Source organism: Gadus chalcogrammus, chromosome 15 (genome assembly GCF_026213295.1).
Source record: "Gadus chalcogrammus isolate NIFS_2021 chromosome 15, NIFS_Gcha_1.0, whole genome shotgun sequence".
Taxonomy (NCBI): Eukaryota; Metazoa; Chordata; class Actinopteri; order Gadiformes; family Gadidae; genus Gadus; species Gadus chalcogrammus.
Window position 1 is genome coordinate 22163777 of NC_079426.1, and position 23659 is coordinate 22187435.

The 23659-nt window shown below is 45.2% G+C and overlaps 2 protein-coding genes across 8 annotated transcripts in view; one reads left to right on the forward strand and one right to left on the reverse strand.

The window, feature by feature from the left end:
* Positions 1 to 8570, forward strand: part of nckap1 (NCK-associated protein 1) — a 32055-nt gene extending 23485 nt beyond the window's left edge. Inside the window, exons 22-32 of one of the 4 annotated variants that reach the window (XM_056610253.1) lie at positions 809 to 1027; positions 1162 to 1292; positions 1389 to 1486; positions 1767 to 1860; positions 2518 to 2600; positions 2706 to 2786; positions 2932 to 3025; positions 3775 to 3891; positions 4198 to 4307; positions 4776 to 4865; positions 5452 to 8570. In XM_056610253.1, coding sequence (XP_056466228.1) covers positions 809 to 1027; positions 1162 to 1292; positions 1389 to 1486; positions 1767 to 1860; positions 2518 to 2600; positions 2706 to 2786; positions 2932 to 3025; positions 3775 to 3891; positions 4198 to 4307; positions 4776 to 4865; positions 5452 to 5568 — 1234 coding nt within the window. In that variant the 3' untranslated portion in view covers positions 5569 to 8570. The remainder of the gene's footprint in view (positions 1 to 808; positions 1028 to 1161; positions 1293 to 1388; positions 1487 to 1766; positions 1861 to 2517; positions 2601 to 2705; positions 2787 to 2931; positions 3026 to 3774; positions 3892 to 4197; positions 4308 to 4775; positions 4866 to 5451) is intronic. The other 3 variants (XM_056610254.1, XM_056610255.1, XM_056610256.1) reach the window with 3 other exon arrangements.
* ppp1r1c (protein phosphatase 1, regulatory (inhibitor) subunit 1C) lies at positions 7995 to 22517 on the reverse strand. Of its 4 annotated transcripts, none has more exons than XM_056610259.1 (6): positions 22359 to 22515; positions 21456 to 21516; positions 19266 to 19303; positions 17369 to 17423; positions 13395 to 13598; positions 7995 to 9288 (listed from the first exon to the last, which is right to left on the reverse strand). In XM_056610259.1, the coding sequence occupies exons 1-6, from the start codon at positions 22437 to 22439 to the stop codon at positions 9221 to 9223; spliced, it is 507 nt and encodes a 168-aa protein (XP_056466234.1). In that variant the 5' UTR covers positions 22440 to 22515; the 3' UTR covers positions 7995 to 9220. The 4 variants fall into 4 exon arrangements, with proteins under 4 accessions (XP_056466234.1, XP_056466238.1, XP_056466237.1 ...); XM_056610262.1 differs by lacking the exon at positions 7995 to 9288 and adding an exon at positions 9491 to 10008 and having other exon boundaries at positions 22359 to 22517; XM_056610260.1 differs by lacking the exon at positions 7995 to 9288 and adding an exon at positions 12474 to 12624 and having other exon boundaries at positions 22359 to 22517.
* Positions 22518 to 23659: the final 1142 nt, after the last annotated feature.

Consider the following 23659-nt stretch of genomic DNA (forward strand, 5'->3'; position numbering starts at 1 on the left):
TACTGTAAAACAACACAGCATGCACATTCAGGGATGCCATGCTGCTCATAGAACCAATTGCAAAGCACCAATTATTGCTAGATTTACCCATTCCCTTATAAAACAAAGATAGCAAGGATAGGATTCTTCACAACTAATGCCGCTTTTCCACTGCATGGTACCAGCTCGACACGACTCGACTCAGCTCGCATTTTTTGCGTTTCCACCGCGAAAACATGGTATCTGGTACCTGAAGTGGCTGCTTTTTCTAGTACCGACTCACTCTAGGTTCCAAGCGGCTGAGCCGATGCTAAAAGGTGACGTCGGCAGACGGCCGGCCACTCATTGGCCATAGAGTGTGACTAAGTCAAGAGAGCGACATGGCAACCATGCTGGTAACAGCCATAGCAGTGCCACAGCCAACATATTCCACTTCTACAACTTCTTCAACATGCCTGCTAATATTAGTAATGTTATCGATGTCCTCCATTGTTGTTATGTGGGTTCTCTCATGTGTGGGTTGCGTAGGTGTTGTTTGTGTCGCGTACAAAAATACGTCACGGCCCTTTCGCGCAGCCGACCCCGCCCACGTCCAGGAGGTACTATTTGCGGTGGAAAACGACCCGTGCTGCTGCCGTGTCGAGTCGTGTCGAGTCGTGTCGAGTCGAGCTACATGTGCGGTGGAAAAGCGGCATAAGTACTTTTTTTAGGTGCCATGGACCTACGACATACAATAAGTGCTTAGGAATGGTTGGGAGGCGGAGGCTATGCAGACTCTAGGTGAACTCTGAACTCTAGGTGAACTCTGAACCCCCCCCGCCCTCTGCAGGTCCATCGTGGGGATGACCATGTACAACCAGGCCACGCAGGAGATCGCCAAGCCCAGCGAGCTACTGACCAGCGTGCGCGCCTACATGACGGTGCTGCAGTCCATAGAGAACTACGTCACCATCGACATCACCCGCGTGTTCAACAACGTTTTGCTGCAGCAGACGCAGCACCTGGACAGCCACGGGGAGCCCACCATCACTAGCCTCTACACCAACTGGTGAGGCGCTCTGAGCCCACATTGGCTGGGCGCTTTTCCTTTTTGTGCGATGCAGCTTGCACACATAGGCCAAAACCAGTTGGAACTGGGCCTTATTACATCAGTCTTAAGTGCGTGTGTGTGTCCTCCCGTAGGTACCTGGAGACGTTGCTTCGCCAGGTGAGCAACGGCCACATCGCCTACTTCCCGGCCATGAAGGCGTTTGTCAACCTGCCCACGGAGAACGAGCTGACGTTCAACGCGGAGGAGTACTCCGACATCTCCGGTGGGTTCTGCTGCCGCTGTGTGGGGTCTCCTCTGGCGGTGTGTTGCGGTGTGTCTAAGACACTAACGCTGCGCGTGTGTGTGTTTATTTGCTCAGAGATGCGCTCCCTGTCAGAGCTGCTGGGGCCCTACGGTATGAAGTTCCTCAGTGAGAGCCTGATGTGGCACATCTCCTCACAAGTGGCTGAACTCAAGGTATGCTCACACTTGAACGTAAACACACACCCGCATTGGAGTTGACGCCTTCTAGCACTTGAAAGAAAAAAGTGATGACAACCATTTGGCTTAAAATGTAATAATAACCCCTTTGGGCTTCTGCTTCGAAATGTACTTGTTGCTGTTTGTTATTGGTTGGAGACGTGTTGTGTAGAAAGTTCTCGGCTCTGCCTCAGCTGTTGGTGAGGTACAAAAGGTAATTTCGCCCCCCCCGGGATTAAAATTGGCTTGTTGGAATTGTGTGTTTGTGTGTGTGTAGAAACTGGTGGTGGACAACGTGGAGGTTCTGACCCAGATGAGGACGAGCTTTGACAAGCCAGAGCACATGGCGGCCCTCTTCAAGAAACTCTCCTGTAAATAATGTGCTGCAGACTGACAGCACCCCCCCCCCTCCCCTCCCTTGGGAGTGACTTTCACAGGAAGCCAGAACACCATTTCACTGTTTCTATTTTTAGCTCCTCCTGCTGTTGCGTTCCGCTTATTATTTCTAGCCTCTTCCGTTTTGAATATCACCTCCAATCTTGTACTTCCTTTAGCCAAAACGGGAGCAAAACTGCTTACACTGTGACTTGAGTTATTATGTTTTGCTTGCCGAGGCTTTGTTTAAGATGCGCATTAGTTCCCGTTATTATTTATTTTATTATTATTTAACCAGGCAAAAGTCTCATTGAGTTCAGATCTCTTTTTCAAGAGAGACCTAGCCAAGAGGACAGAAAGGAACAGACAATACATATGTTCCATACAAACAAAACACAATTAAAAGAAAGTTTGGGGATTGAAAGTAAGGAGTTATGCACGGGTACAATGTCTAATAAGTCCTTAAGTTATGAGCCAAAGGCATCAAATGAGTTCTGATGGTTTTAAGTCTTTCAGGGGGGTGTACCCTAATTAGGTGATAGTCACTGTTTGCCGTCCAGCTGATTTGTGTTTGTGTGTGTGTGTGTGTGCTGACTACTGGGACTGCTGCTGGTGAGCTAATGTGTGTGTGTGTGTGTGTGTGTTCGTTCCAGCTGTGGACAGTGTGTTAAAGAGGATGACCATCATCGGCGTCATCCTGTCCTTCCGCTCCCTGGCTCAGGAAGCTCTCAGAGACGTAAGACACGGAGCACGTTTCTCAAAGTCCACGCTCTTGTTGAAAGTTGTGTGTTTCTGTACTCTCGCCCGTTATCATATGTATCCCTCTCCCTCTCTCCCTCAGGTGCTGTCCTGTCATATCCCATTTCTGGTCAGCTCAGTGGAGGATTTCAAAGACCACATCCCCAGAGAGACAGACATGAAGGTATGAAGACACACACGCACACAGGGACACACACACACACACACACATACACAAAGGGACACATATACACGGGGATAGACAGCCAGACTCCACTCTTCCAATATGACCCTCCCATCTATTTTGTGTTCTCCTTGTCTCGGTGTAGGTGGCGATGAATGTCTACGAGCTGTCATCAGCAGCTGGCTTGCCCTGCGAAATCGACCCTGCGCTGGTCGTGGCCCTGTCCTCACAGAAAAGTGGTAAGAGACACACACACGTCCATATCCATTTCCACGGCCCTCCTCCTCGTATTCCATGGTTCAATTTGCAAAGTGAGTACTGCAACGCAGTTAGGTCAGCCGTACTTACACTACCATTCAAAAGTTTGAGGTGAAATGTCCTTATTTTTTAGAGAAAAACACATTTTTTTCAATGCAGATAGCATTCAATTAACTAGAAATAGTATTTGATTGTTTATTGTTTAAAAGGGTCCCAATTATCTGTCACGAAAGTGGGACGAGCTAGTCTTCCTGGGTTCCACACAGAAAGACACAAAACATAACAATACACAAGATACAAATCTTAATTAAGTTAACAATGATAATCTAAAAGCAGTAAATTCAATCATCAGAAATTATTCAGAAAAAAGTTATTCAGTCATGGGTATTACCGTACAATAGTTACCGGTATTACCGTACAAAAGTTCTGGTCTAGACATTGTTAATTTGGTAAATTACTATGCTAGCTGGAAAGGGCTGATTTTTAATGGAATATCTACATTGGTGTACAGAGGCCCATTTCCAGCAACCATTATTCCTGTGTTCTAATGGTACATTGTTTAGCTAATCGTGTTAAAAGGCTTATTGATGATTAGAAAACCCTTGTGCAATTATGAAAAATTGTCTTGGTGACTCCAAACTTTTGAACGGAGGTGTAAGTCAGCTGTGTAGGTGGCTTTAGATTCTTGAAAGAATGAATCTGTTATGACTGATCTGTCGTTCCTCTACAGAGAACATAAGTCCAGAGGAGGAGTACAAAATTGCCTGTCTGCTGATGGTATTCGTGGCCGTTTCCATGCCGACGCTAGCCAGCAATGTCATGTCCCAGTACAGCCCTGCCATCGAAGGTAGGTGGCCACGCGGACCGCTAATAAATGGTTATTTGCTAATGAATTGACGTTACATTGACGTTACACATTGAGCACCACGTTATACTGTTTAAGACCATGTTAAGTGGCAATCAGGCAAGCAGGAGTGCATTTATCTATTCGGTGTAGCGTAGCTCCTATTAAGAGGTCATCTGATCCTTCAGGAGACAATCGGATGACTAGAATAGAATAATAAAAACAAGCGTTTGCAGGCTTTTAAGTGAGTGGGAGGGAAATGATCCACCTGCTTGTAAGAGTAACGTAGTGCACTTGCGCCCCCTGCAGGCCACTGTAACAACATTCACTGCCTGGCCAAGGCCGTCAACCAGATCGCTGCGGCTCTCTTCACCATCCACAAGGGCAGCATAGAGGACCGCCTCAAAGAGTTCCTGGCGGTAAGACCCCCCAGTATCCTCCTACCATCCATCTTCACTCATATATGGAGAAGAACAACCAATATTTGTAAATAATAAATAATAATTTATTTTCTGCATGCCCTGCCTTCAGGTGCTATTGCTCTGTCCCTTCACAAAAACACACTTTGAAGAAGTGCTATTTGAACATGTGTGTTTTTCATAAGATTTGATTTTACATTTTTATTTCAGATATGTAAGGAACATGTCATCAAATGACAGAAACAAAAACAATGCTCGATTTTTCCTTCTTAACACATTTGAAAAGGAGTGGGAAGAAGTATACACTTGTTTAGTCCCACCCCCTTTCATTAACTCATACAATAATTATAATCTACTACCCGTTTCCTTTACTTAAATTAAACTTGCAATTAATTAAAGTGTGTGGGTGTGGGTGTGTGTGTGTGTGTGTGTGTGTGTGTGTGTGTGTGTGTGTGTGTGTGCGTGCAGCTGGCCTCATCCAGCTTGTTGAAGATTGGCCAGGAGACGGACAAGATGACGACCCGCAACAGAGAGTCAGTGTACCTGCTGCTGGACATGGTGAGAGCAGCACACGATATAGTCCACCTCCTATACTGACTCTTCAGCTTGGTTTGGATGAAGGTTCATAGTGGCTTTTTTGTTTTAAAGCAGGATTAAGTGCAAAGCAGCTTTTGTTAATAAAGGCTTCAGAAACAGGAGGAAATGTGAACAAAGCAGTCAAGCGCTTTCTTCTGTTATGTGAAAACAATAAATAAATAAAGTGTAGAGGGAAAGAGAATGAGATTAATACTGGTCAGGTTCACCATGGATTCAGAGACTCTACTTTTTCAAAAATTCTTCTCAATGACACACACATGGTCAGTGTGTGTGTCATTGAGTCTAAACCAAGATGCTCACCGCGTTGGTTTGTGTTGCCGCCTCCTTCAGGCCCTGATCATGTCGTTGTTATTAACCCTTCATCAATGGGGACCAAGGTTTATGCTCGCTGCTTTTTGCAATCCTGAGCGCCTAGCTCTGCTAGCAGTGTGTCGTGGACTCCGCCAGTTGTCACCTCAAGAAAGGAGGGTCATTGTGTCGGGGTTAACACTGGTCGCGTTCCTGTGGGCAACTGACCCCTAACGGGGGTCGGGGGGTTGTGTTTCAGATCGTCCAGGAGTCGCCCTTCCTCACCATGGACCTGCTGGAGTCGTGCTTCCCCTACGTGCTGCTGCGTAACGCTTACCACGCCGTCTACAAGCAGAGCATCAACGCCAACGCCTAGATGCACCCGCACGCACGCACGACAGGCCCGCCGGGCGGACACACACACACACACACGCCCCCGCAACATCAGGCTCACAGAAATACACAAAACAGCCTTAGTGCAATTTGTGTGGCAAAAAAAATAGGAAATGCGACACACGCACTACACACACTCCATACTACGCCAGCCAATGGCACGTTTGAACACTCTGACCCCACTCTGACCCTTCCACACTTCATTTTACTACATGGAACGATCGCGACGGCAGGAGAAGGGGGGCCGCCTCTACTAGACCCCCACGCCCCCGAACACGCACTCAAAGACACACACTACCATTCTGTGTACAATGGGGCGTTGACACACAACTTCATAAACACACTGTTGACAAAAACATTGACCCACTAAACGACCCTCAACAGCACACTGACAAGCTATTAATGCGAACTCCCCCTGAACACTGAGTCCCACACAGAGCTATATGCAGACACTACACAAACACACACATTTTACACACCCAAACGGCGTATTAAAGCGGGCGGGCGCCTTGGTGTGGAAACGGTAACACTAAAAAACAGCTGGAAATGAGTTAGGGGGATCACGATCTTTGTTGCCAAGGGGACCATGACCATAGCAACGCGTATACCTTAACCATAGCTGGTTTAAAATGAACAAATATATAAATATAAATATATATATATAGTTGAGAAACTAAAATATTCCTTTTACTTTTCTTTTTTTGTTTTGAATTGAGGTGTTCAGAAGACTTGCTCGTGGTTTTGGATTTGGATGATTTTATTATGTGAATGGGTGTGATGATGTGACGTGGGGGTTATGCTTTTATTTTGAAGAGTGTAATGATTCCTGTATTGATAATGAAAGACTTGTTGCTTGTAACTGTACCGTATGTAAACACATGCACATACACGCACACATACACACACACGCAGACACTAACTTACTGAGAACACTAGAAGTACACCCGTACAAACTCTTCCGACATTTCATAGTGAGCATACACATTTGTTGTAACATGGTGGTTTTGTTTTTCTTTCCTTTTTCTAACTAGTAATAACTTTTGTGGGTAAAGGTATGATATCTGTATTCTGCTTTGATGTGAACTAAACATGTCTGTTTTTACTGATTATGTTTTTGTTTTTATGATGATGATAAATGATTAGCCAAATGTGTCAAAACTCCAAACTGTGTACCAGGGCCTTGACGCGACGTGGGTTATGGGGTGATCTGCCTGGTGGTTGGCGATACGGCCATAGTGATGGTCCCGACCATCTGGGGGCCTGCTCCTTCACCACACGGCCCAGATTAGGCTGAGAAGAGAATGCAGGCGCCAACACTTTGTGAACCTGTCTGACGCGTTGCTGAGCAGGTGACCTGCGGGCTCGTGTTCAGCCCAGTCTAGCGTCACCATAAGTGTCGATATTATTTTTATGATCAAGCGTAGGGTGGGGTTGTGTCTAAGCATCACTGCTAATGCAACATGTTTCTTTAGCAGGGGCTCAGCCCTCTGTTTCTAAAGGGAGGGGAGCACACTGCAATATTTTTACATGCATTTAAAAAAAGAAAATAGTGGTTTAAAAGTGTTTTGCATGTATTGCTTTTTTTTTTTTTTTTAAGAGTTAACACTAAAATCAATCTTAATAAATATTCTGTTAAAAAAAATAAAGAATTTGTTTAGGTGTTTTGCACATCACTCAAATATAACTTATTTGACCCATGGTTTGTGATTGACAGAATGCCTACAATCGACAACATGCAGACCAACACCTGAAATGTCCAGATGGCTGATGAGTTTGATGTGAGCCAGTAAAAGATCGACTCATTGACGCAGACAATGGCTCTTTTCAAAGTCCAAGACCTTGTGGGATCATGTCATCCGTTTCACAGTTTCCATGTTGGGGAGAGCAGGAAAATAAGCTTTTCCTGCTATTCCATGCTGAAATTATTCCCAGAGGCTGGACGGGTGTCTGAGAGCACAGACTGTTTTGGAAACAGCAATTTGGACATCCCCCTCCCCCATTGCACCTATTTGGACACGACTATTAACCACCGGCTTGATAAAAACAGACGGGCTGGTACAGAGTTAATGTCTCTACATTTTGGTCTGCTTTTAAATAATCGTATGCATGGCAAGGGCTACAAACAGACGCCCTAATCCATGTCATGTGTTGGTCCTCTACTGATGGTTATTTTCTTACATGACATCTGTCCGCTGATTGAAAGCTTGCTGTTCTCATTCTAAATAACATAACATTCCATAGTGGTGTTTAGTAATCTGTACACTTACTCCGGATCCAACATTCATTTTCTATGCCCACGATACATCGAACTCGTTGGGGACGCAGTGAGTATAGTTCTAGAAACTGAATACACATGAAACGCCAATTACATGCTGTGCTGAGGGAATACAAAGTACTCTGTTGATGTTGGGGTATTTAGTTCAGTGATGGCGGGGGGGGGAGTACTCAAGGAAAAGGTACAATTTCCCAAGAACACTCTGAAAATAAAAGTCCTCCACCAAAGGGTTCTCTAAAGTTGTAAAGGTATTTGATATAAAACCATGTTTACTTACTCACATGAAGATCCTATTTCACCCTGACTTAAAAAATACCTTGCCCTCAAAAAGTGTATTGAATAAGAAAGACAGGTAAATTTTTTATATTTCACAGGTAAAATACAAGCAGGACAGTAAAATAAAGTCAAAAATGTAAGTCAAGTGAAACACAAGTAGCTCAACATTGTACTCGCTGTACAAGTACAATATTGTTAGCAAAAAGGTTTTCCACCCCTGCTTTTGGGCAGCCGAGTACATGGCTTTGTATTCTCCCTGCTTAACACATAGTGTGTGATGTTTCTACTGCAGTATACTGTAAGGGAGTGAAAACATGGACACATTATACCATTTGATGTGGTTGCTGTTTTCTCAGTCTTTTAACCTGTCTCTTGGATTCTGCCTGTGTAGTTAAATGACAAATAAATGGGTTTAATTTGAGTTTGAATTACCAAAAACATTTACATTGTAGTGTCATTCACTGGATATATTCCCTAAACGTGCTATGAAATGCAGAAAAAAAAATACAATTATTTATTTGCAATTTACACTTAAAAAGAAAAGCGTATATATTTGTTATATGTTTCTATGGTTATGACAATAGTTTATCTAAATAGAAAAAAATACAAGAAAGGCCACGGGCTAAAAAGATGAATATGCTGTGTGTGTACAAACTTTCACTTTCCCCCTAACTCACGGTTGACTACATTTATTCTCTAAAAACAATCACAACTAAATGCTTTGTAGTTATTAATATTTATTGGTTTCCCGTCAGTCTTTGTAGAATCATTGAGGCCGTTTGCTACCCTGCAGCATAGTTAGGCCCATTGATTTATTCGATATACAGGGGACGATTCTACAAGACAGAAAATAAACACAATGAATAGCTCCATCTAAAAGAGAAAAGGTGTACATTTTAACTAGTTCATTGTCTCCTGGCTACTGGCCAAACTGAATATGTCAATAATAATGAGGGCGCACTTGTGGCTGATCTGGAGTCTGATCTACTGCCAGTGCAGAGACGGTGGCCCTTAAAGTTAAGTTGATGAAGGGTGGAGCTAGTGTGATGGTGATGATGATGATGATGATGTCATCGCTGGTCACTCAGTCTTGCGGTGGTGCGGTGTCCTCGTCTTCCTCAGGTAGAGAAGGGTCCGGCTGGGAATGCTTGCCTAGGCACGTACGTACACACACACACACACACACACGCACGCACGCACGCACGCACGCACGCACGCACGCACGCACGCACGCACGCATGCATGCAGCAGAAACAGACACAGTAATGGGAAAAGACACACAGAGAAACAGATGTACACACACACACACACACACACACACCTTTAAGGCATTAAGTGTAGCCATGGCGCTGCTATCAGAATGATGTTGAAAGCCTTTAGCTCCAGTGTACATGAGCCCTTGCGTCTCTGCTGTCTTCCAGATACCGTCATAGTCGTCCTTTATAGGAATCTGTCATTTTTTTAGGCATGACGATAACCACCAAAATAACCTCTACATCGCTGCGCATTTCCAACATATCTGTTGTTGCTTTTGTCTCGTAATGTCAAGTTCATATCGAAGTCCACATTCAGGCTGCCAACCATGTAACAGAAATTACATTAATACGTTCTTACGAGTCGCATAATTCATAATTTGTTGTGCCCAATTTGTTCCATAATCCCCCCTGTAGTGTGTGGCTTATCCATGAGGTAAGAAGGCAGGTAGATGGTCAAGAATGTGTGGAGCAGTGCCAGGAGCCACAGCCCCAGCAGGGGCCTGGCCCCCAGCAGGGGCCCTCTCTGTCTGGGACGCAGCCACAGGAACAGGAAATGTCTGCTCCTAAATCCTCCATCAGTACAGATTAAAGTACCGCAGGGAACAGACTGTACTCTCTAGAGAGAGAGAGAGAGAGAGAGAGAGAGAGAGAGAGAGAGAGAGAGAGAGAGAGAGAGAGAGAGATTGGAGAAGTATAGTTGATGGACTGTAATCTTTTTGAAATAGTTGCTTGTAATTTTTTTTTGTAAGTTTTAAATTCTGCTCCAAATAATAATAAATTATAGTGAGTGATAATAAATGATATGATGTAGATAGATAGATAAATATGCAGAAAGATATGTAGATACATAAACTGATTGATTTATTGGTCTATCTATGATTTGTAGAATAGTTTCCATACCTCCAATCATAACATTCAGTGGAGTACGCATGTTTGACCAGACCAGGCTGATGACAAACCAGTTTGCATCAACAAACCAAGGCCATGTGGCAATTACATCAAACTGTGACACACTAAAATCAAAGCAAGTTGGAGCATGATCGACCGACCATTGCAGAGGAAAAAGGTCTGCAGTGAATAAATAAATAGGAGTTTTCCTCAGCTCCTTCCAGTGGGGGACGGCCGTTCTGCTGAAATCATCTCCTGGTGAGGTGTGACGTGCGTTTGTTGGACAGTTACAGGGGGAGCTAAGGGCACGACCACTTCCAATAGTTTGTGTTTAAACCAACCCACACACACGGAAGGGGAAGCTAAGGGAACCAAAGTAAAGTAATGGGCAGGTTGTGTGTTAATCTGTGTGCGTGTGCTTGTGTGTCCGTGTGTGCGTGCGTGCGTGCGTGCGTGCGTGCGTGCGTGCGTGTGTTTGTGCTCGAGTGCTTGTTATGGAATAAGGAATAAAAACAGGTTTCCAGGGTTGCAATAGGAAAATAATCTACATTTTAACATATAGCTTTATTTAGTGTCTTTCTGTCATCTAATGATTTGACTAAAACCGTTACCATAGGGATTTGTAAAAATCACTTATTTGTGCCGAAACCTGCCTAAGAGCAGGTTATCTATATTATATATATATTTTTGGATAAGACATTATTGTATAAAGTACATTTGGTGATTGCCGTGTATATGTGTATACAGCTAAATATCAATGCACGTTGACCCGCATTGATCCCAACCTCTCAAGTGCTATAACCAGTGATAGATTAAAATCGTTTAGATTTGTGGCTGGAGAGCATTCAAACTAAAGTCTAGGCAGCATCGGCCCAACAAAGTGATTTAGACAAATGATATTGGTATAGTGTATATAGTGAAGCCAGCAGAGTTACAATGGTTTTATCACTCAGAGCGGGAGGGTCTTTTGGCAAACAGGGGTAATTCATCTGAGTAAAGCTCCACTAAATCACTAGTAAAAAATCTCTGGGCCGGGGGTTTCTACGCCTCCTTAAGGAAGTGCTTTACCCAGGGGGGAGGAAACACAGACCATTGCAACAACGTAGTACATCAAGACGAGAAATCAAGAGACTAAATCAAATGGAAAAAGATCTGGATGAAAAATCCACGCAATAATCAACACAATCAGTACACACACGCTTTTGGATTGTCAACATAGGTGACATGTGTGATTGAATAGGAGACAATGGTTTCAGAGTTGAGAACCTGTTGACGTGTGCCTAAGGGGCCGCTCCACTACTTGGAGGTACCAGCCCCTGGTGGTGGAGTAGAGGGGGGGGGACATACAGGTGCAGCAGGAGACATGCGGACACACTGTGGAGGGGGACCGTGAGACCCTAAGGTCAGCCAGCCCTGCAGCGATGGTGCGGTCTGAGAGGAGCGCCCCACTGCTGTCTGCAGAGGGGGGCGCATCTGACAAAGCCTGGGTAGGAAACTCAGATGAGTGCTTGCCTGTGTGCGCGGGTGCATGGGTGTGTGGGTCCGTGTGTGTGTGTGTCTGCCCCAGAGAGACAGTGGAAGTATGTTGGTGAAGGATAATGTCAAAGAGACTCTTTATTTTAATGTTTCTGTGCTAAATGAGCCAGAAGCATAACCGGATAATCGGATAATCCAGTCCCACCACACCATGTCTTACATGTTTAAATGTCATTTAAGTTAGCAAATGAACTAAAATAAAACAAATATCTATTATTAAGACATCCATAATATGTATTTCAATATTATTCACTTTATTCACAGCAACTTCTTCAACAAGCACAATTTCATCAGATCACCCGTAGGAGTAGCTTCAGGAATCCTTTTGAGAACACTTTTGTGTAAAAATGTGTGTGCGTGTGTGGGGGGGGGGGATATATGTGTGTGTGTGTGTGTGTGTGTGTGTGTGTGTGTGTGTGTGTGCGTGTGTGTAGGAGTGGGGGGAAATTTGTGTGTGTGTGTGTGTGTGTGTGTGTGTGTGTGTGTGTGTGTGTGTGTGTGTGTGTGTGTGTGTGTGTTTGTGTGTGTGTGTGTGTGTTTATGAGTGTGTGCATCTCGCATGCTTATGAGTGTTTTTCCCCACATTCAAAATACATCATTGTTTGTTGTCAACAGTCTGGTGTGCTTATTGGGAAAGAGACATTGGGATGGATGGAGCACAAGGAAAGAGGAGAGAGAGAGAGAGAGAGAACAGAAAGGCATCGAGGGCTCGAGAGAAGGAAAAGCAGGAGTGTGCGTGAGGTAGAAGGTAGCTATCGGGAGACGGAGCCCGGACTGGAAACTTCCTCTTTATGGTCACATGACAAGTCTGAGAAAGACAGAGAGAGAGCGAGGAGGGAGGTATGGGCAAGACACAGGCGTTACCGCGATGCAGACAGATGAGAGAGACGGGGGACAGAGAGACAGAAGAGAGGTTAGTCTGTTGCTCGTGGTGTGTTGATAAAAGAAGAAGAAACCTTTTTATGTAGGCCTGTGGATTCAGTTTTGAAAGCATGATATTATTAAGTTATTTATTCAAATCACAAAAGAAGCCACTAGTGGTGTAGATATAAAAATCATTGATTCTCAAGTGTAATACATTTCCTCTGGGTTTGCAGGGTAACTTTGAGGATTGCTTTGGCAATTATGTAGAAAAACACTCAAGTGTTTATCCCTCAAAGGTATTAATTGTCAGTTGTCTATAATCACAGCCTGAGATTATAGATAACTGACAAATAATACTTGATACTTTTCACAGGCTACTTATGGTTGTTGACATGGTTTGGCCCTTTCTCAAAGGCATTCGGTCAATGTGTCACTGTGATTCTGTCATCATGTTAAACACAGTGTGGTTGGTCTGCATGCCTTCACTTGCCTTCCATGTGGGATCTAACCAAATAAAGAGAAAGCTTAAATGTCTTTATTCCTTTATTTATTACAAATTTATATCCTGCAACTGATCATTGCTGTGATAGGTGGCCCTCATCTCTCCTCCCTTAAAAGCACTTAATTTACAACAGTATCCGTAGCCATAGACAACAACTCAGAAACGTTGGTCCACATGCGTGAATGCGTTTGTTAAATCTTAAAGGTATTTACCCCCTGAACTGTTGCTGTCTGCTACTCCTCTCGCTTCATTGGCCAAAAGCAGCACTGTCTCATTCCCATTGGCCTCCTCCGGCCCATTGTGATTGTCCCACAGAGCAGGACTGCCATAAAGCTGTGCTGTGATGGGACTCATTTGGCCGTCAGTCTCACAGACGTCTGGACCGAGAAGATGTTGTTCCACCCCCATCTGAAGCTCTGGAGAGAGAAAGTAGTCCCTGGTAGAACAATGCTACCACTTCAAGTAATAGCCTGATACTCCACTGCAGGTTCGAGCATAATACTCTGGGGGCTTGGGTGCTTAAAGTCGCCCTGTCGTCATCTCGTTGTGATCATGATAACCAGGATGTTCATTGTGGCTTTTGGGGGGGCATGCTGAACACAACAACTACTACAAAATAATGAGAGGCTGCTCAGTGCAGAGCCAATGGGTGGAGCTCGGCCTGCTCCAACTCTAGGTCCAGCTCCACCTCTAGGTCCAGCCACGTCCCAACCCAAAGGCATTAGTTTGACTCAAATTTGTAGCGCAAGTTCGAGAAGCATCTAGCTGCAGAAGATAACTCTAACTGCTACCCAGGACAGAAATAGCCCTGTCCTGACAGAACAAAGATATAAAACAAAACAATGAGGGAGAACCGCACGTGTGAGTGTCACGATCCATACCAGAACCCAGTTTGTTCTACCTAACCTTAACAATAACAATAACCATAACCATAACCCTAACCCTAACCCTAGCCTGATTCATACCAGAACCCAGTTGGATCTACCTAATCATAACCATAACCCTAACCTTAACACATAAACCTAACCATAAACCTATCCTTAACACCTATACCTAACAATAACCCTAACTTTAACACCTAACCATAACCTTAACCCCTAAACCTAACCATAATCACTGACCTTAACACCTAAACCTAACCCCTAACCTAAACACATGAACCTAACCATGACCGAAATCCTAATGGGACTGACTTATCAGTTTAAAACCCAAACCCCAGATGGACTATATCCAGAGAGGTCCAGACACTAGGTCCAGCTCCACGCCTTTGGCTCTGAAGTGAGTACCACTTGCATACAATGTGTAATGATTTGGTGTGTTAGTTTATACAACAATGAAACATGCGTATATCCTCTGCTATAAAGGCTTATTATTTTAATTAATGCAACAGTTTGCATGCAATTTTCTAGCAGACAGAAAATAAAGTGTAAATATATTCAAAGTACATGTTCTCATAAAAGTTGCAATGCTAAAACTATTGACTAGATTGTTAATCTAAATGAATCCATCTACATTCTTCAAATGGGATGAGAACGACATCAGCGGTGTGGCAGCAGGCCTTCCATACATTAAGGTTGAACCCGTCAGCAAAACCTCCCACGACCCAACACCATGTTCTGCTTTCACTCTTAAACAACAGGATCAGGTTCACATAACGTTAACTGAAACCCAAGATAAGAACAAAAGCAAACAAAAACCAACGATCAAGGGAAGGAATGCTGATTATAATAGATTGTAAGGAATAAAGGTTGTTGCTTAACGGTCTGGATGTGTGAGCGGTGCACTACGTTAAGGTAATCTCATCATGCACTCCTTCCATCTCCAGGACTGGTGGGACCTGCACATATTGCAAAGCACTTTGTTGCGTTCAGACTCAGGTTTTTTTCTGCCAGGTACTGAGCTTGTGGAGCAGGACTGATCATATCTCAGGCAGGAAGGCAGCACACCAATCGATAGGATATCATCCAATTTAACACAAGTGCTTCACTGACCATGCCTGGCTTATGAAAGACTTAAGAATGAGGAGGCTTCTGTTGAGCTTAAAATGGGTTTAGTGAGGCTGTAAAAGAACAGGTTACATGTTACTTTTTCAACAATGTGTAACTATGTTACATGTGTGTAACCAATGTTCGAACATTTGGACGATAACAAACTCAATGGGAGATGATGCATTAGCATAAGAAATATGGCTGATAATATTTGTAGATGAGTGTATTTGTCAGTTTAAAATACAATTTAATGACATACGTTTATTTTAAAATATTCATGGGATGGATTATCATCCATATGAATGGATTTCTAAATGTACGTATAAGCCATATGGTACATTAGCTCACCAGCAGCAGTCCCAGTGGTCACCAAACACACACACTCGCAGTCGCACACACACACACACACACACACACACACACACACACACACACACACACACACACACACACACACACACACACACACACACACAGCACTCAGAGGTGATCAATAAGCTTTTACCGTCTCGATTTCCTGGAAGTACTCTACCCACTGGTGTAGAGCCCTCCCTTCTCTCTCTATCTCCCTCCCCCTCTCTCTCTCCCCCTCTCTCTCTCTCTCTCTCTCTCTCTCTCTCTCTCTCTCTCTCTCTCTCTCTCTCTCTCTCTCTCTCTCTCTCTCTCTCTCTCTCTCTCTCTCTCTCTCTCTCTCTCTCTCTCTCTCTCTCTCTCTCTCCTTCAACCATGTACGACAACAAAATAATAATCATGCTGCCACCCATCCATATAAAAATGCAGATACTCCTACATTAAATTAATATGCTCTGTAGTAAATCACAGGCCTAGTGGGGCTGAATGAGCATGATAACAAAGTGCTTTCATTGTATGTTATGGTCATGAAGCAGCTTCTACATAAACATACTGTACTGTAATGGACATGCTGTAGCTTCTATAGTAGACATACTGAACAGTAATGATCATTAGCTTCTGTAGTAGACATACTGTACTTTAATGGTCATGCAGTAGCTTCTACAGCAGATATGCTGTAATGGTCATGCAGTAGCTTCTACAGTAGACAAACTGTACTGTAATGGTTATGAAGCAGCTTCTACAGTAGACAGAAGACAAACTGTACTTATGGTCATGCAGCTGTTCTTCAAAGGATTTAGTTATGTTGTGGTCATGTAGCTCTTCAGTTGATGTAATTATGTTATGGTCATGCAGTTCTGCTCTTCAGTAGATGTAGTTCTGTTATGGTCATGCAGCTGTTCTTCAGTAGATTTAGTTATGTTGTGGTCATGTAGCTCTTCAGTAGATGTAGTTCTGTTATGGTCATGCAGTTCTGCGCTTCAGTAGATTTAGTTATGTTATGGTCATGTAGCTCTTCAGTTGATGTAGTTCTGTTATGGTCATGTAGCTCTTCAGTTGATGTAGTTCTGTTATGGTCATGCAGCAGCTAATATACCTTATATTGTTATGTTCATGTAGCACAGGATACAGGCTGTAATAAATGATCTACTGTTTCTCTGGCAGCAGACATGGATGTTGGCTAGTGAGCCCAGCACTAGGACTCAAAGGAGTCGACGGGAACGGCATGCTTTGCTTTCTTTGGAGAAAGTAATTTTAAGTCTCTCTCTCTCGCTTTCTTTCTCTCTATCACAAACACACACACACACACACACACACACACACACACACACACACACACACACACACACACACACACACACACACACACACACACACACACACACACACACACACTCTCACACATTCACGTAGATTGTGATTGCATTAACTTCCATAATATAATTCTGTGTTCAATTGAATGTTGGATGGGAAAACGGAGCAAAGCAATGTGATTGGCCTCTATTACAGCCAGGCCTGACGCCGGAGGGCAGAGAGGGCTCGTATGGGGTCTGGTTCAGAGGCCTGTCCGTCCCCCCTCCACCCCGCTCCCTGCTCTATTAATCCTACAGCGGGAAATAAAGTGGAGGAGGTGAGATAACCCAAGCTAAAACAAAAAAAACACCAATCGGGCAACTCAGGACAACAAACACAGCAGACATAGCACGGAGAGGCGCCGGTGTGGAGACAGCTGCAGTCGGACCCTGTACAAACATGTCACTTGCGGTCTTATGCTCTCTGCATGGCTTTGACACAAAGGGCTGTAGTGTAGTAGGATTGGTGGATGTCCGGGACTGGGGTGCCCTTACCTTTCATGGTGGGCGCAGCGTAGGTCCCCTGCTTCCTCTGAGCGGCCTCTGGATCCTATGGAGAGAACACAGAGATATCTGCTGTTACCACCCACGGAGACGATGGGGAAACATAACATCATTCACATTGATATGGAAGACTTTCTAAACTAAAGTACCCGACTGGATCCTTTTAGGATCCACTGAAGTGTGTGTGTGGTTCTGGAACAGGATGCACCATTAAATAGTGTAACTCGCCGTTGTGCATTCATGTATTGTTGTTGAGAGGCTGTAGACACTAGGTTTGTTGTACAGTGTTTATGGCCTGGAGATCCCAGCTCAAGGTTCTACAGTAATGAGGCCCACCAGGACGTACCGACATCGAAACTAAAAGTCACCTGTAGGCCTACAGAGAGGCTTTGCTGTGGTGGTGTATTCACACATCACACATCTCAATAGAACCATGTAGTTTAAACCTTGTAATTTGGATATTGGACGTTGATATTAGACATTGACATTGATATCTGACATTGATATTGAACATTGATATTGATAATGGACATTGATATTTGACATTGACCACACTCTGAATTACAGCGATTTGACACATCATTCCATTAAGTAAAGACTTGCCCTGCGTTTCAACTTCCAATACCCAGACTACCATACGATCTAGAATGCCAGAAAAATATTTAGTATGTCCCAATACATACAGTAGCATGGAAAATACAGTACGCCAAAAATACCAGGATGTTGAACTACATACGGTCACATTTCGCAGTAAGCAAGCCAGCATGCTTTTTGGCTTCTGCCCCACAATGCTCTGCGCAGCAGAGGATACCTGACTGACCCCGCAAAAGTCATACTGTGTGCAACAGTATGTACTGTTAGGATAGCTGCAAGTACGTACTGCAAGTAAAAAGAAAAAGTATGCTATTTGGACAGCAGCCCTGGTCATCAGTATGAGTCCTGTGTGTCTAGCGATGTGCACCTGCCCAGGAGTCATGCAGCAGCACTTGGGCCTTAGTATTACACAATTCATGTAGATATGTCAAGTTTCAAAATGTCCTCAATGGATATGATGTTAGAATGAATGCTGAGAAGGGCATCCTGCTAGATGCACAACAGTAAAGAGCAGGACAACGCTGTGTCCCCAGCCGTCTGTGGAGGTGTTACGCACATGGACTGTATACAATTAACATTGACATTGAGGGGATTTTGCTGACGCAAGCAGCTCATCAGGAGCAGTAAGGGTGAGGCGTCTCGCTCAGGACACCTTGACACTCCGCTAGGAGGAGCGGGGGAACGAACCAGTAACCTTCTGGTTACCAGTCAACCTGCCGCCAAAATTCAGATTAAAACTGCTAATTATCCAATATCCAGCTGATTGCATAATCATCCAGATCAGGAGAACGGGTCGAGCTCGGTGTTATATGTGGAGCCATTTCCGTAGGCCCTTTGGCTCAGGGGCCCCTGGGCGAGGGCCCAGACGGCCTGGCCCTCCTCCCGCTCACACAGATCTCCAGCAGACCATTACAACCTCTTATCTGATACGGGGACGTACAGAGGGGCGCCCTTTGGGAGCTGTTTGTTTGGGTGTTGGTTGTTTATTGTCATAAACAACCAAGATGGGTGCAGCTGATGGGTCGCGCATTCCCTTGATGTGGTCGTCGGTCTCTCCGATGGCGTCCAGAGGCGTTTTGGTCGGTGCCGCTGATAACGCTCCTTGGAAGTCATAAATTAACTGAGAGGTATCAGACTAATGTGCAGTTAGGAAACGGTCTGTCGTTGTAAGGCTATTAAAATGCGCTTTCAAACAAAGAATAAATAAATAACCAGATAACATAATCTTGGTCTGTTTTAGAACTGTGTGTGTGTGTGTGTGCGTGCGTGTGTGTGTGTGATGTAATATACAAACCTGCGTCTCTCCACTTGCAGTGTTCTGTCCTCCCGCATCTGCAGAGAGAGAGAGAGAGAGAGAGAGAGAGAGAGATACACTTGGTGAGAGTTGGTAACTGGTTTCATTCTTAAAAACAACCTCAATTTGTCATTGGACCAAAGGACCAAAGTCTCACACCCACTAATGTAAGAGCCACAGGGGTCTTCAAACAAACAACTCAAAATGTTTTGCATCGTTCTTTTATTCTAATATCTCTGCACCTGTTACAAAATGATGACGTGTTAGCAGGCCCACATTCCACTGCACACGTTGTTTGACAAAGTATTCAAAGAGTCTCAGTGTTTAATTATGAGCAGCGTCGCAGCCTCGGAGCCGGATTGAGTCTTTAAGGCCCCTCAAGCGGGCTCACGTTCACCAGCTGGCCCCAGGTACACAGAGGCTGACCTCATTTCTACAATTAAGCAGTTCCTTGAGAAGGATTTGTAATGAGGTTCTCTCTCTTACCCATTCTCTCTTTACCTCCCTCCTCACTCCTCCCTGTTTCCTCCCTCTCTATCTGGCCGACCCTCTCAGACACAAACACGTGTGGAGCGCACAAGCCTGCTCCTCTCTGTCTCTCCTGCTCCTCTCTGTCTCTCCTGCTCCTCTCTGTCTCTCCTGCTCCTCTCTGTCTCTCCTGCTCCTCTCTGTCTCTCCTGCTCCTCTCTGTCTCTCCTGCTCCTCCTGCTCCCCTCTGTCTCTCCTGCTCCTCTCTGTCTCTCCTGCTCCTCCTGCTCCTCTCTGTCTCTCCTGCTCCTCTCTGTCTCTCCTGCTCCTCTCTGTCTCTCCTGCTCCTCTCTGTCTCTCCTGCTCCTCTCTGTCTCTCCTGCTCCTCTCTGTCTCTCCTGCTCCTCTGTCTCTCCTGCTCCTCTCTGTCTCTCCTGCTCCTCCTGCTCCTCTCTGTCTCTCCTGCTCCTCTCTGTCTCTCCTGCTCCTCTCTGTCTCTCCTGCTCCTCTCTGTCTCTCCTGCTCCTCTCTGTCTCTCTGCTCCTCCTGCTCCTCTCTGTCTCTCTGCTCCTCCTGCTCCTCTCTGTCTCTCCTGCTCCTCTCTGTCTCTCCTGCTCCTCTCTGTCTCTCCTGCTCCTCTCTGTCTCTCCTGCTCCTCTGTCTCTCCTGCTCCTCTCTGTCTCTCCTGCTCCTCTCTGTCTCTCTTGCTCCTCTCTGTCTCTCCTGCTCCTCTCTGTCTCTCCTGCTCCTCTCTGTCTCTCCTGCTCCTCTGTCTCTCCTGCTCCTCTCTGTCTCTCTGCTCCTCCTGCTCCTCTCTGTCTCTCCTGCTCCTCTCTGTCTCTCCTGCTCCTCCTGCTCCTCTCTGTCTCTCCTGCTCCTCTCTGTCTCTCCTGCTCCTCTCTGTCTCTCCTGCTCCTCTCTGTCTCTCCTGCTCCTCTCTGTCTCTCCTGCTCCTCTCTGTCTCTCCTGCTCCTCTGTCTCTCCTGCTCCTCTCTGTCTCTCCTGCTCCTCTCTGTCTCTCCTGCTCCTCTCTGTCTCTCCTGCTCCTCTCTGTCTCTCCTGCTCCTCTCTGTCTCTCCTGCTCCTCTCTGTCTCTCCTTCTCCTCTCTGTCTCTCCTGCTCCTCTCTGTCTCTCCTGCTCCTCTCTGTCTCTCCTTCTCCTCTCTGTCTCTCCTGCTACTCTCTGTCTCTCCTGCTCCTCTCTGTCTCTCCTGCTCCTCTCTGTCTCTCCTGCTCCTCTCTGTCTCTCCTGCTCCTCTCTGTCTCTCCTGCTCCTCTCTGTCTCTCCTGCTCCTCTCTGTCTCTCCTTCTCCTCTCTGTCTCTCCTGCTCCTCCTGCTCCTCTCTGTCTCTCCTGCTCCTCTCTGTCTCTCCTTCTCCTCTCTGTCTCTCCTGCTACTCTCTGTCTCTCCTCCTCCTCTCCCTTTTTTCTGCTCCTCTCTTCCTCTCCAGCTCCTCTCGCTCTCTCTCTCCCTCTCTCCTTTCATGTGGAGCTCCTTCTCCCTCTCATTCTTTCTTTTTTCTCCTCCCCCCCCCCCCCCCCCACACACACACACACACAAACACTTATCTCCATCTTTCCAGTCAGAACAAAGAACACTTATCATCCACTGCAACAATAATTTAATAAAGATTCCATTACAACCCCCCCCCACAGAGCTCTCTCAACCCTGGTCTCTATACATCAGCACTATTGTCTCTCTATCTTTCTCTCTCTCTCTACCTGTTCCAATGGGCAGTCTGTATATCTGCAGAGTGGCCGGAGTTGGTCTTCTGCGACGGATCTGGGAAGAGACACACACACACATGTACACACACACACACACACACACACACACACACACACACACACACACACACACACACACACACACACACACACACACACACACACACACACACACACACACACAGACATGTAGTGTGCACGTGACATTTGCTTAAAAGACAAATATCTTGTGCATTAGAATTGCTTTCAATTAAAAAAGCAGCTGAAATAATCCTCGGATATTCATGTTCCACTGTATTACATTTCCTGAAATCACCATCTGCTATACAAAATGTTGTCAAATGTGGTTTGAACAATTCGACATGATCTCTGTATCCTCAATACAACGACTTTCATATTCTACCCATTAACATTAAATCTGTCGTAGGACCCTGACTAGCCAGTTATCGCAGCCTTAATCCTTAGTCTCAGTGGTTTAATCCTCTTCCAGGCTTCACCCCACTAGAGAGGTAAACAACAGCAGTAAAACTATCAGTCAAAATGATCGCCGCTTGCTGCCCCAACTCTGTTCCCAACACATAGAAATACACATTTAAATAAGTTTAAATTTAAATAAAGTCGACCTCGTCAGAAACAGAACAGAGCCATGATCATATAGCTATGCTGGTTTAAGGGGTTGAACCCAGTCCTATAACCGCATCACATACCCAGTAGCCTATGGACATTTAGGTGAACACACATGTTTGCACTGTTGCGCATATATGACAGAGAGAAAAAACACACACAACGTCACACACACACGCAAACACACACACACACACACACACACACACACACACACACACACACACACACACACACACACACACACACACACACACACACACACAGACTCACGTGTTCGGCAGCCTGGGGGTCTAGTTGGCCCTGGAGCGGGGGGACATCGAACTGTAGCTTCTTAGGACTGCTGGGCTCCATTATTACTGACTAAGGGACAGAGAGAGAGAGAGACAGAGGGAGAGAGAGACAAGGGGAGAGAGGGAGGAGAGAGATAGAGAGAGAGAGAGAACCAAGAGAGAGAGTGAGAGGGGAGGAGACAGGAAGAAGGGAGGAGAGAGGGGGTGTGGCTCTTCTCAGCTTGGACGCTCCATTATCACTAATTGACAATACTTAGAGAGAGAGAGAGAGAGAGAGAGAGAGAGAGAGAGAGAGAGAGAGAGAGAGAGAGAGAGAGAGAGAGAGAGAGAGAGAGAGAGAGAGAGAGAGAGAGAGAGAGAGAGAGAGAGAGAGAGAGAGAGAGAGAGAGAGAGAGAGAGATAGAGAGAGAGATGGATGAGAAGTTAATAAGAGGACATCGTGTGACTTCTAAAAAACGGTTCACAGAATGCTTTGTAAGCTACAGCCGTTCAAACTGATGCAACTGCCAACAATAATCCCAAAAAGTAAACACAAAAGCATCTTAGCAACCGCTTGTGTTGCCATGGGCTTTAGAACCACTTCAAATTAAGCTTACTGAAAGATTTCAGTCGAACATTACAGCCGTTAAGTCTTGTCACTGTACACCTGGTAATGGTTTATTTTCTTTTTAATACATCATTGCGCCTCATACTGCTGTCTGTCTGCCTGGAGCCCAGAAATGATTGGCTACTTGCCTGAGCAGAGGATCCTTAAAGTGAATCTGAATCATAGTGCAAAGGAATGAGAGAGAGAGAGAGAGAGAGAGAGAGAGAGAGAGAGAGAGAGAGAGAGAGAGAGAGAGAGAGAGAGAGAGAGAGAGAGAGAGAGAGAGAGAGAGAGAGAACACAGGAATTTAATGCAACTGTTTTCTCTCTGTTTCCAACTCCCACTCAGAGCGACCTTCAACCACTGGTGACGTCTTGAGTGTGCGTGTGCGTATGAGTGCGTGTGTTTGTGTGTGTGAGCGTGTGTGTGTGTATGATGCGTGTGTGTGCGTATGTGTGTGTGTGTGCACATGCAAAAGCACGCTTGAATAACTGTTTGTTGCCAGTACTTCACAAAATGCTTAGTGTCCGAAATCTAGAGACATTTAGTAGCTCACATTGCTGGAAGGAACTGTATATATCCACACACACACTGTACAAAGAGCCTCCTGTTGGGTGGTAAGTGGAAACAGCAGCAGATCTGACGTTTAGACCAGAGCAGGGAGAAAAGTTTCTGCCTCTATATTTCTTATTGCA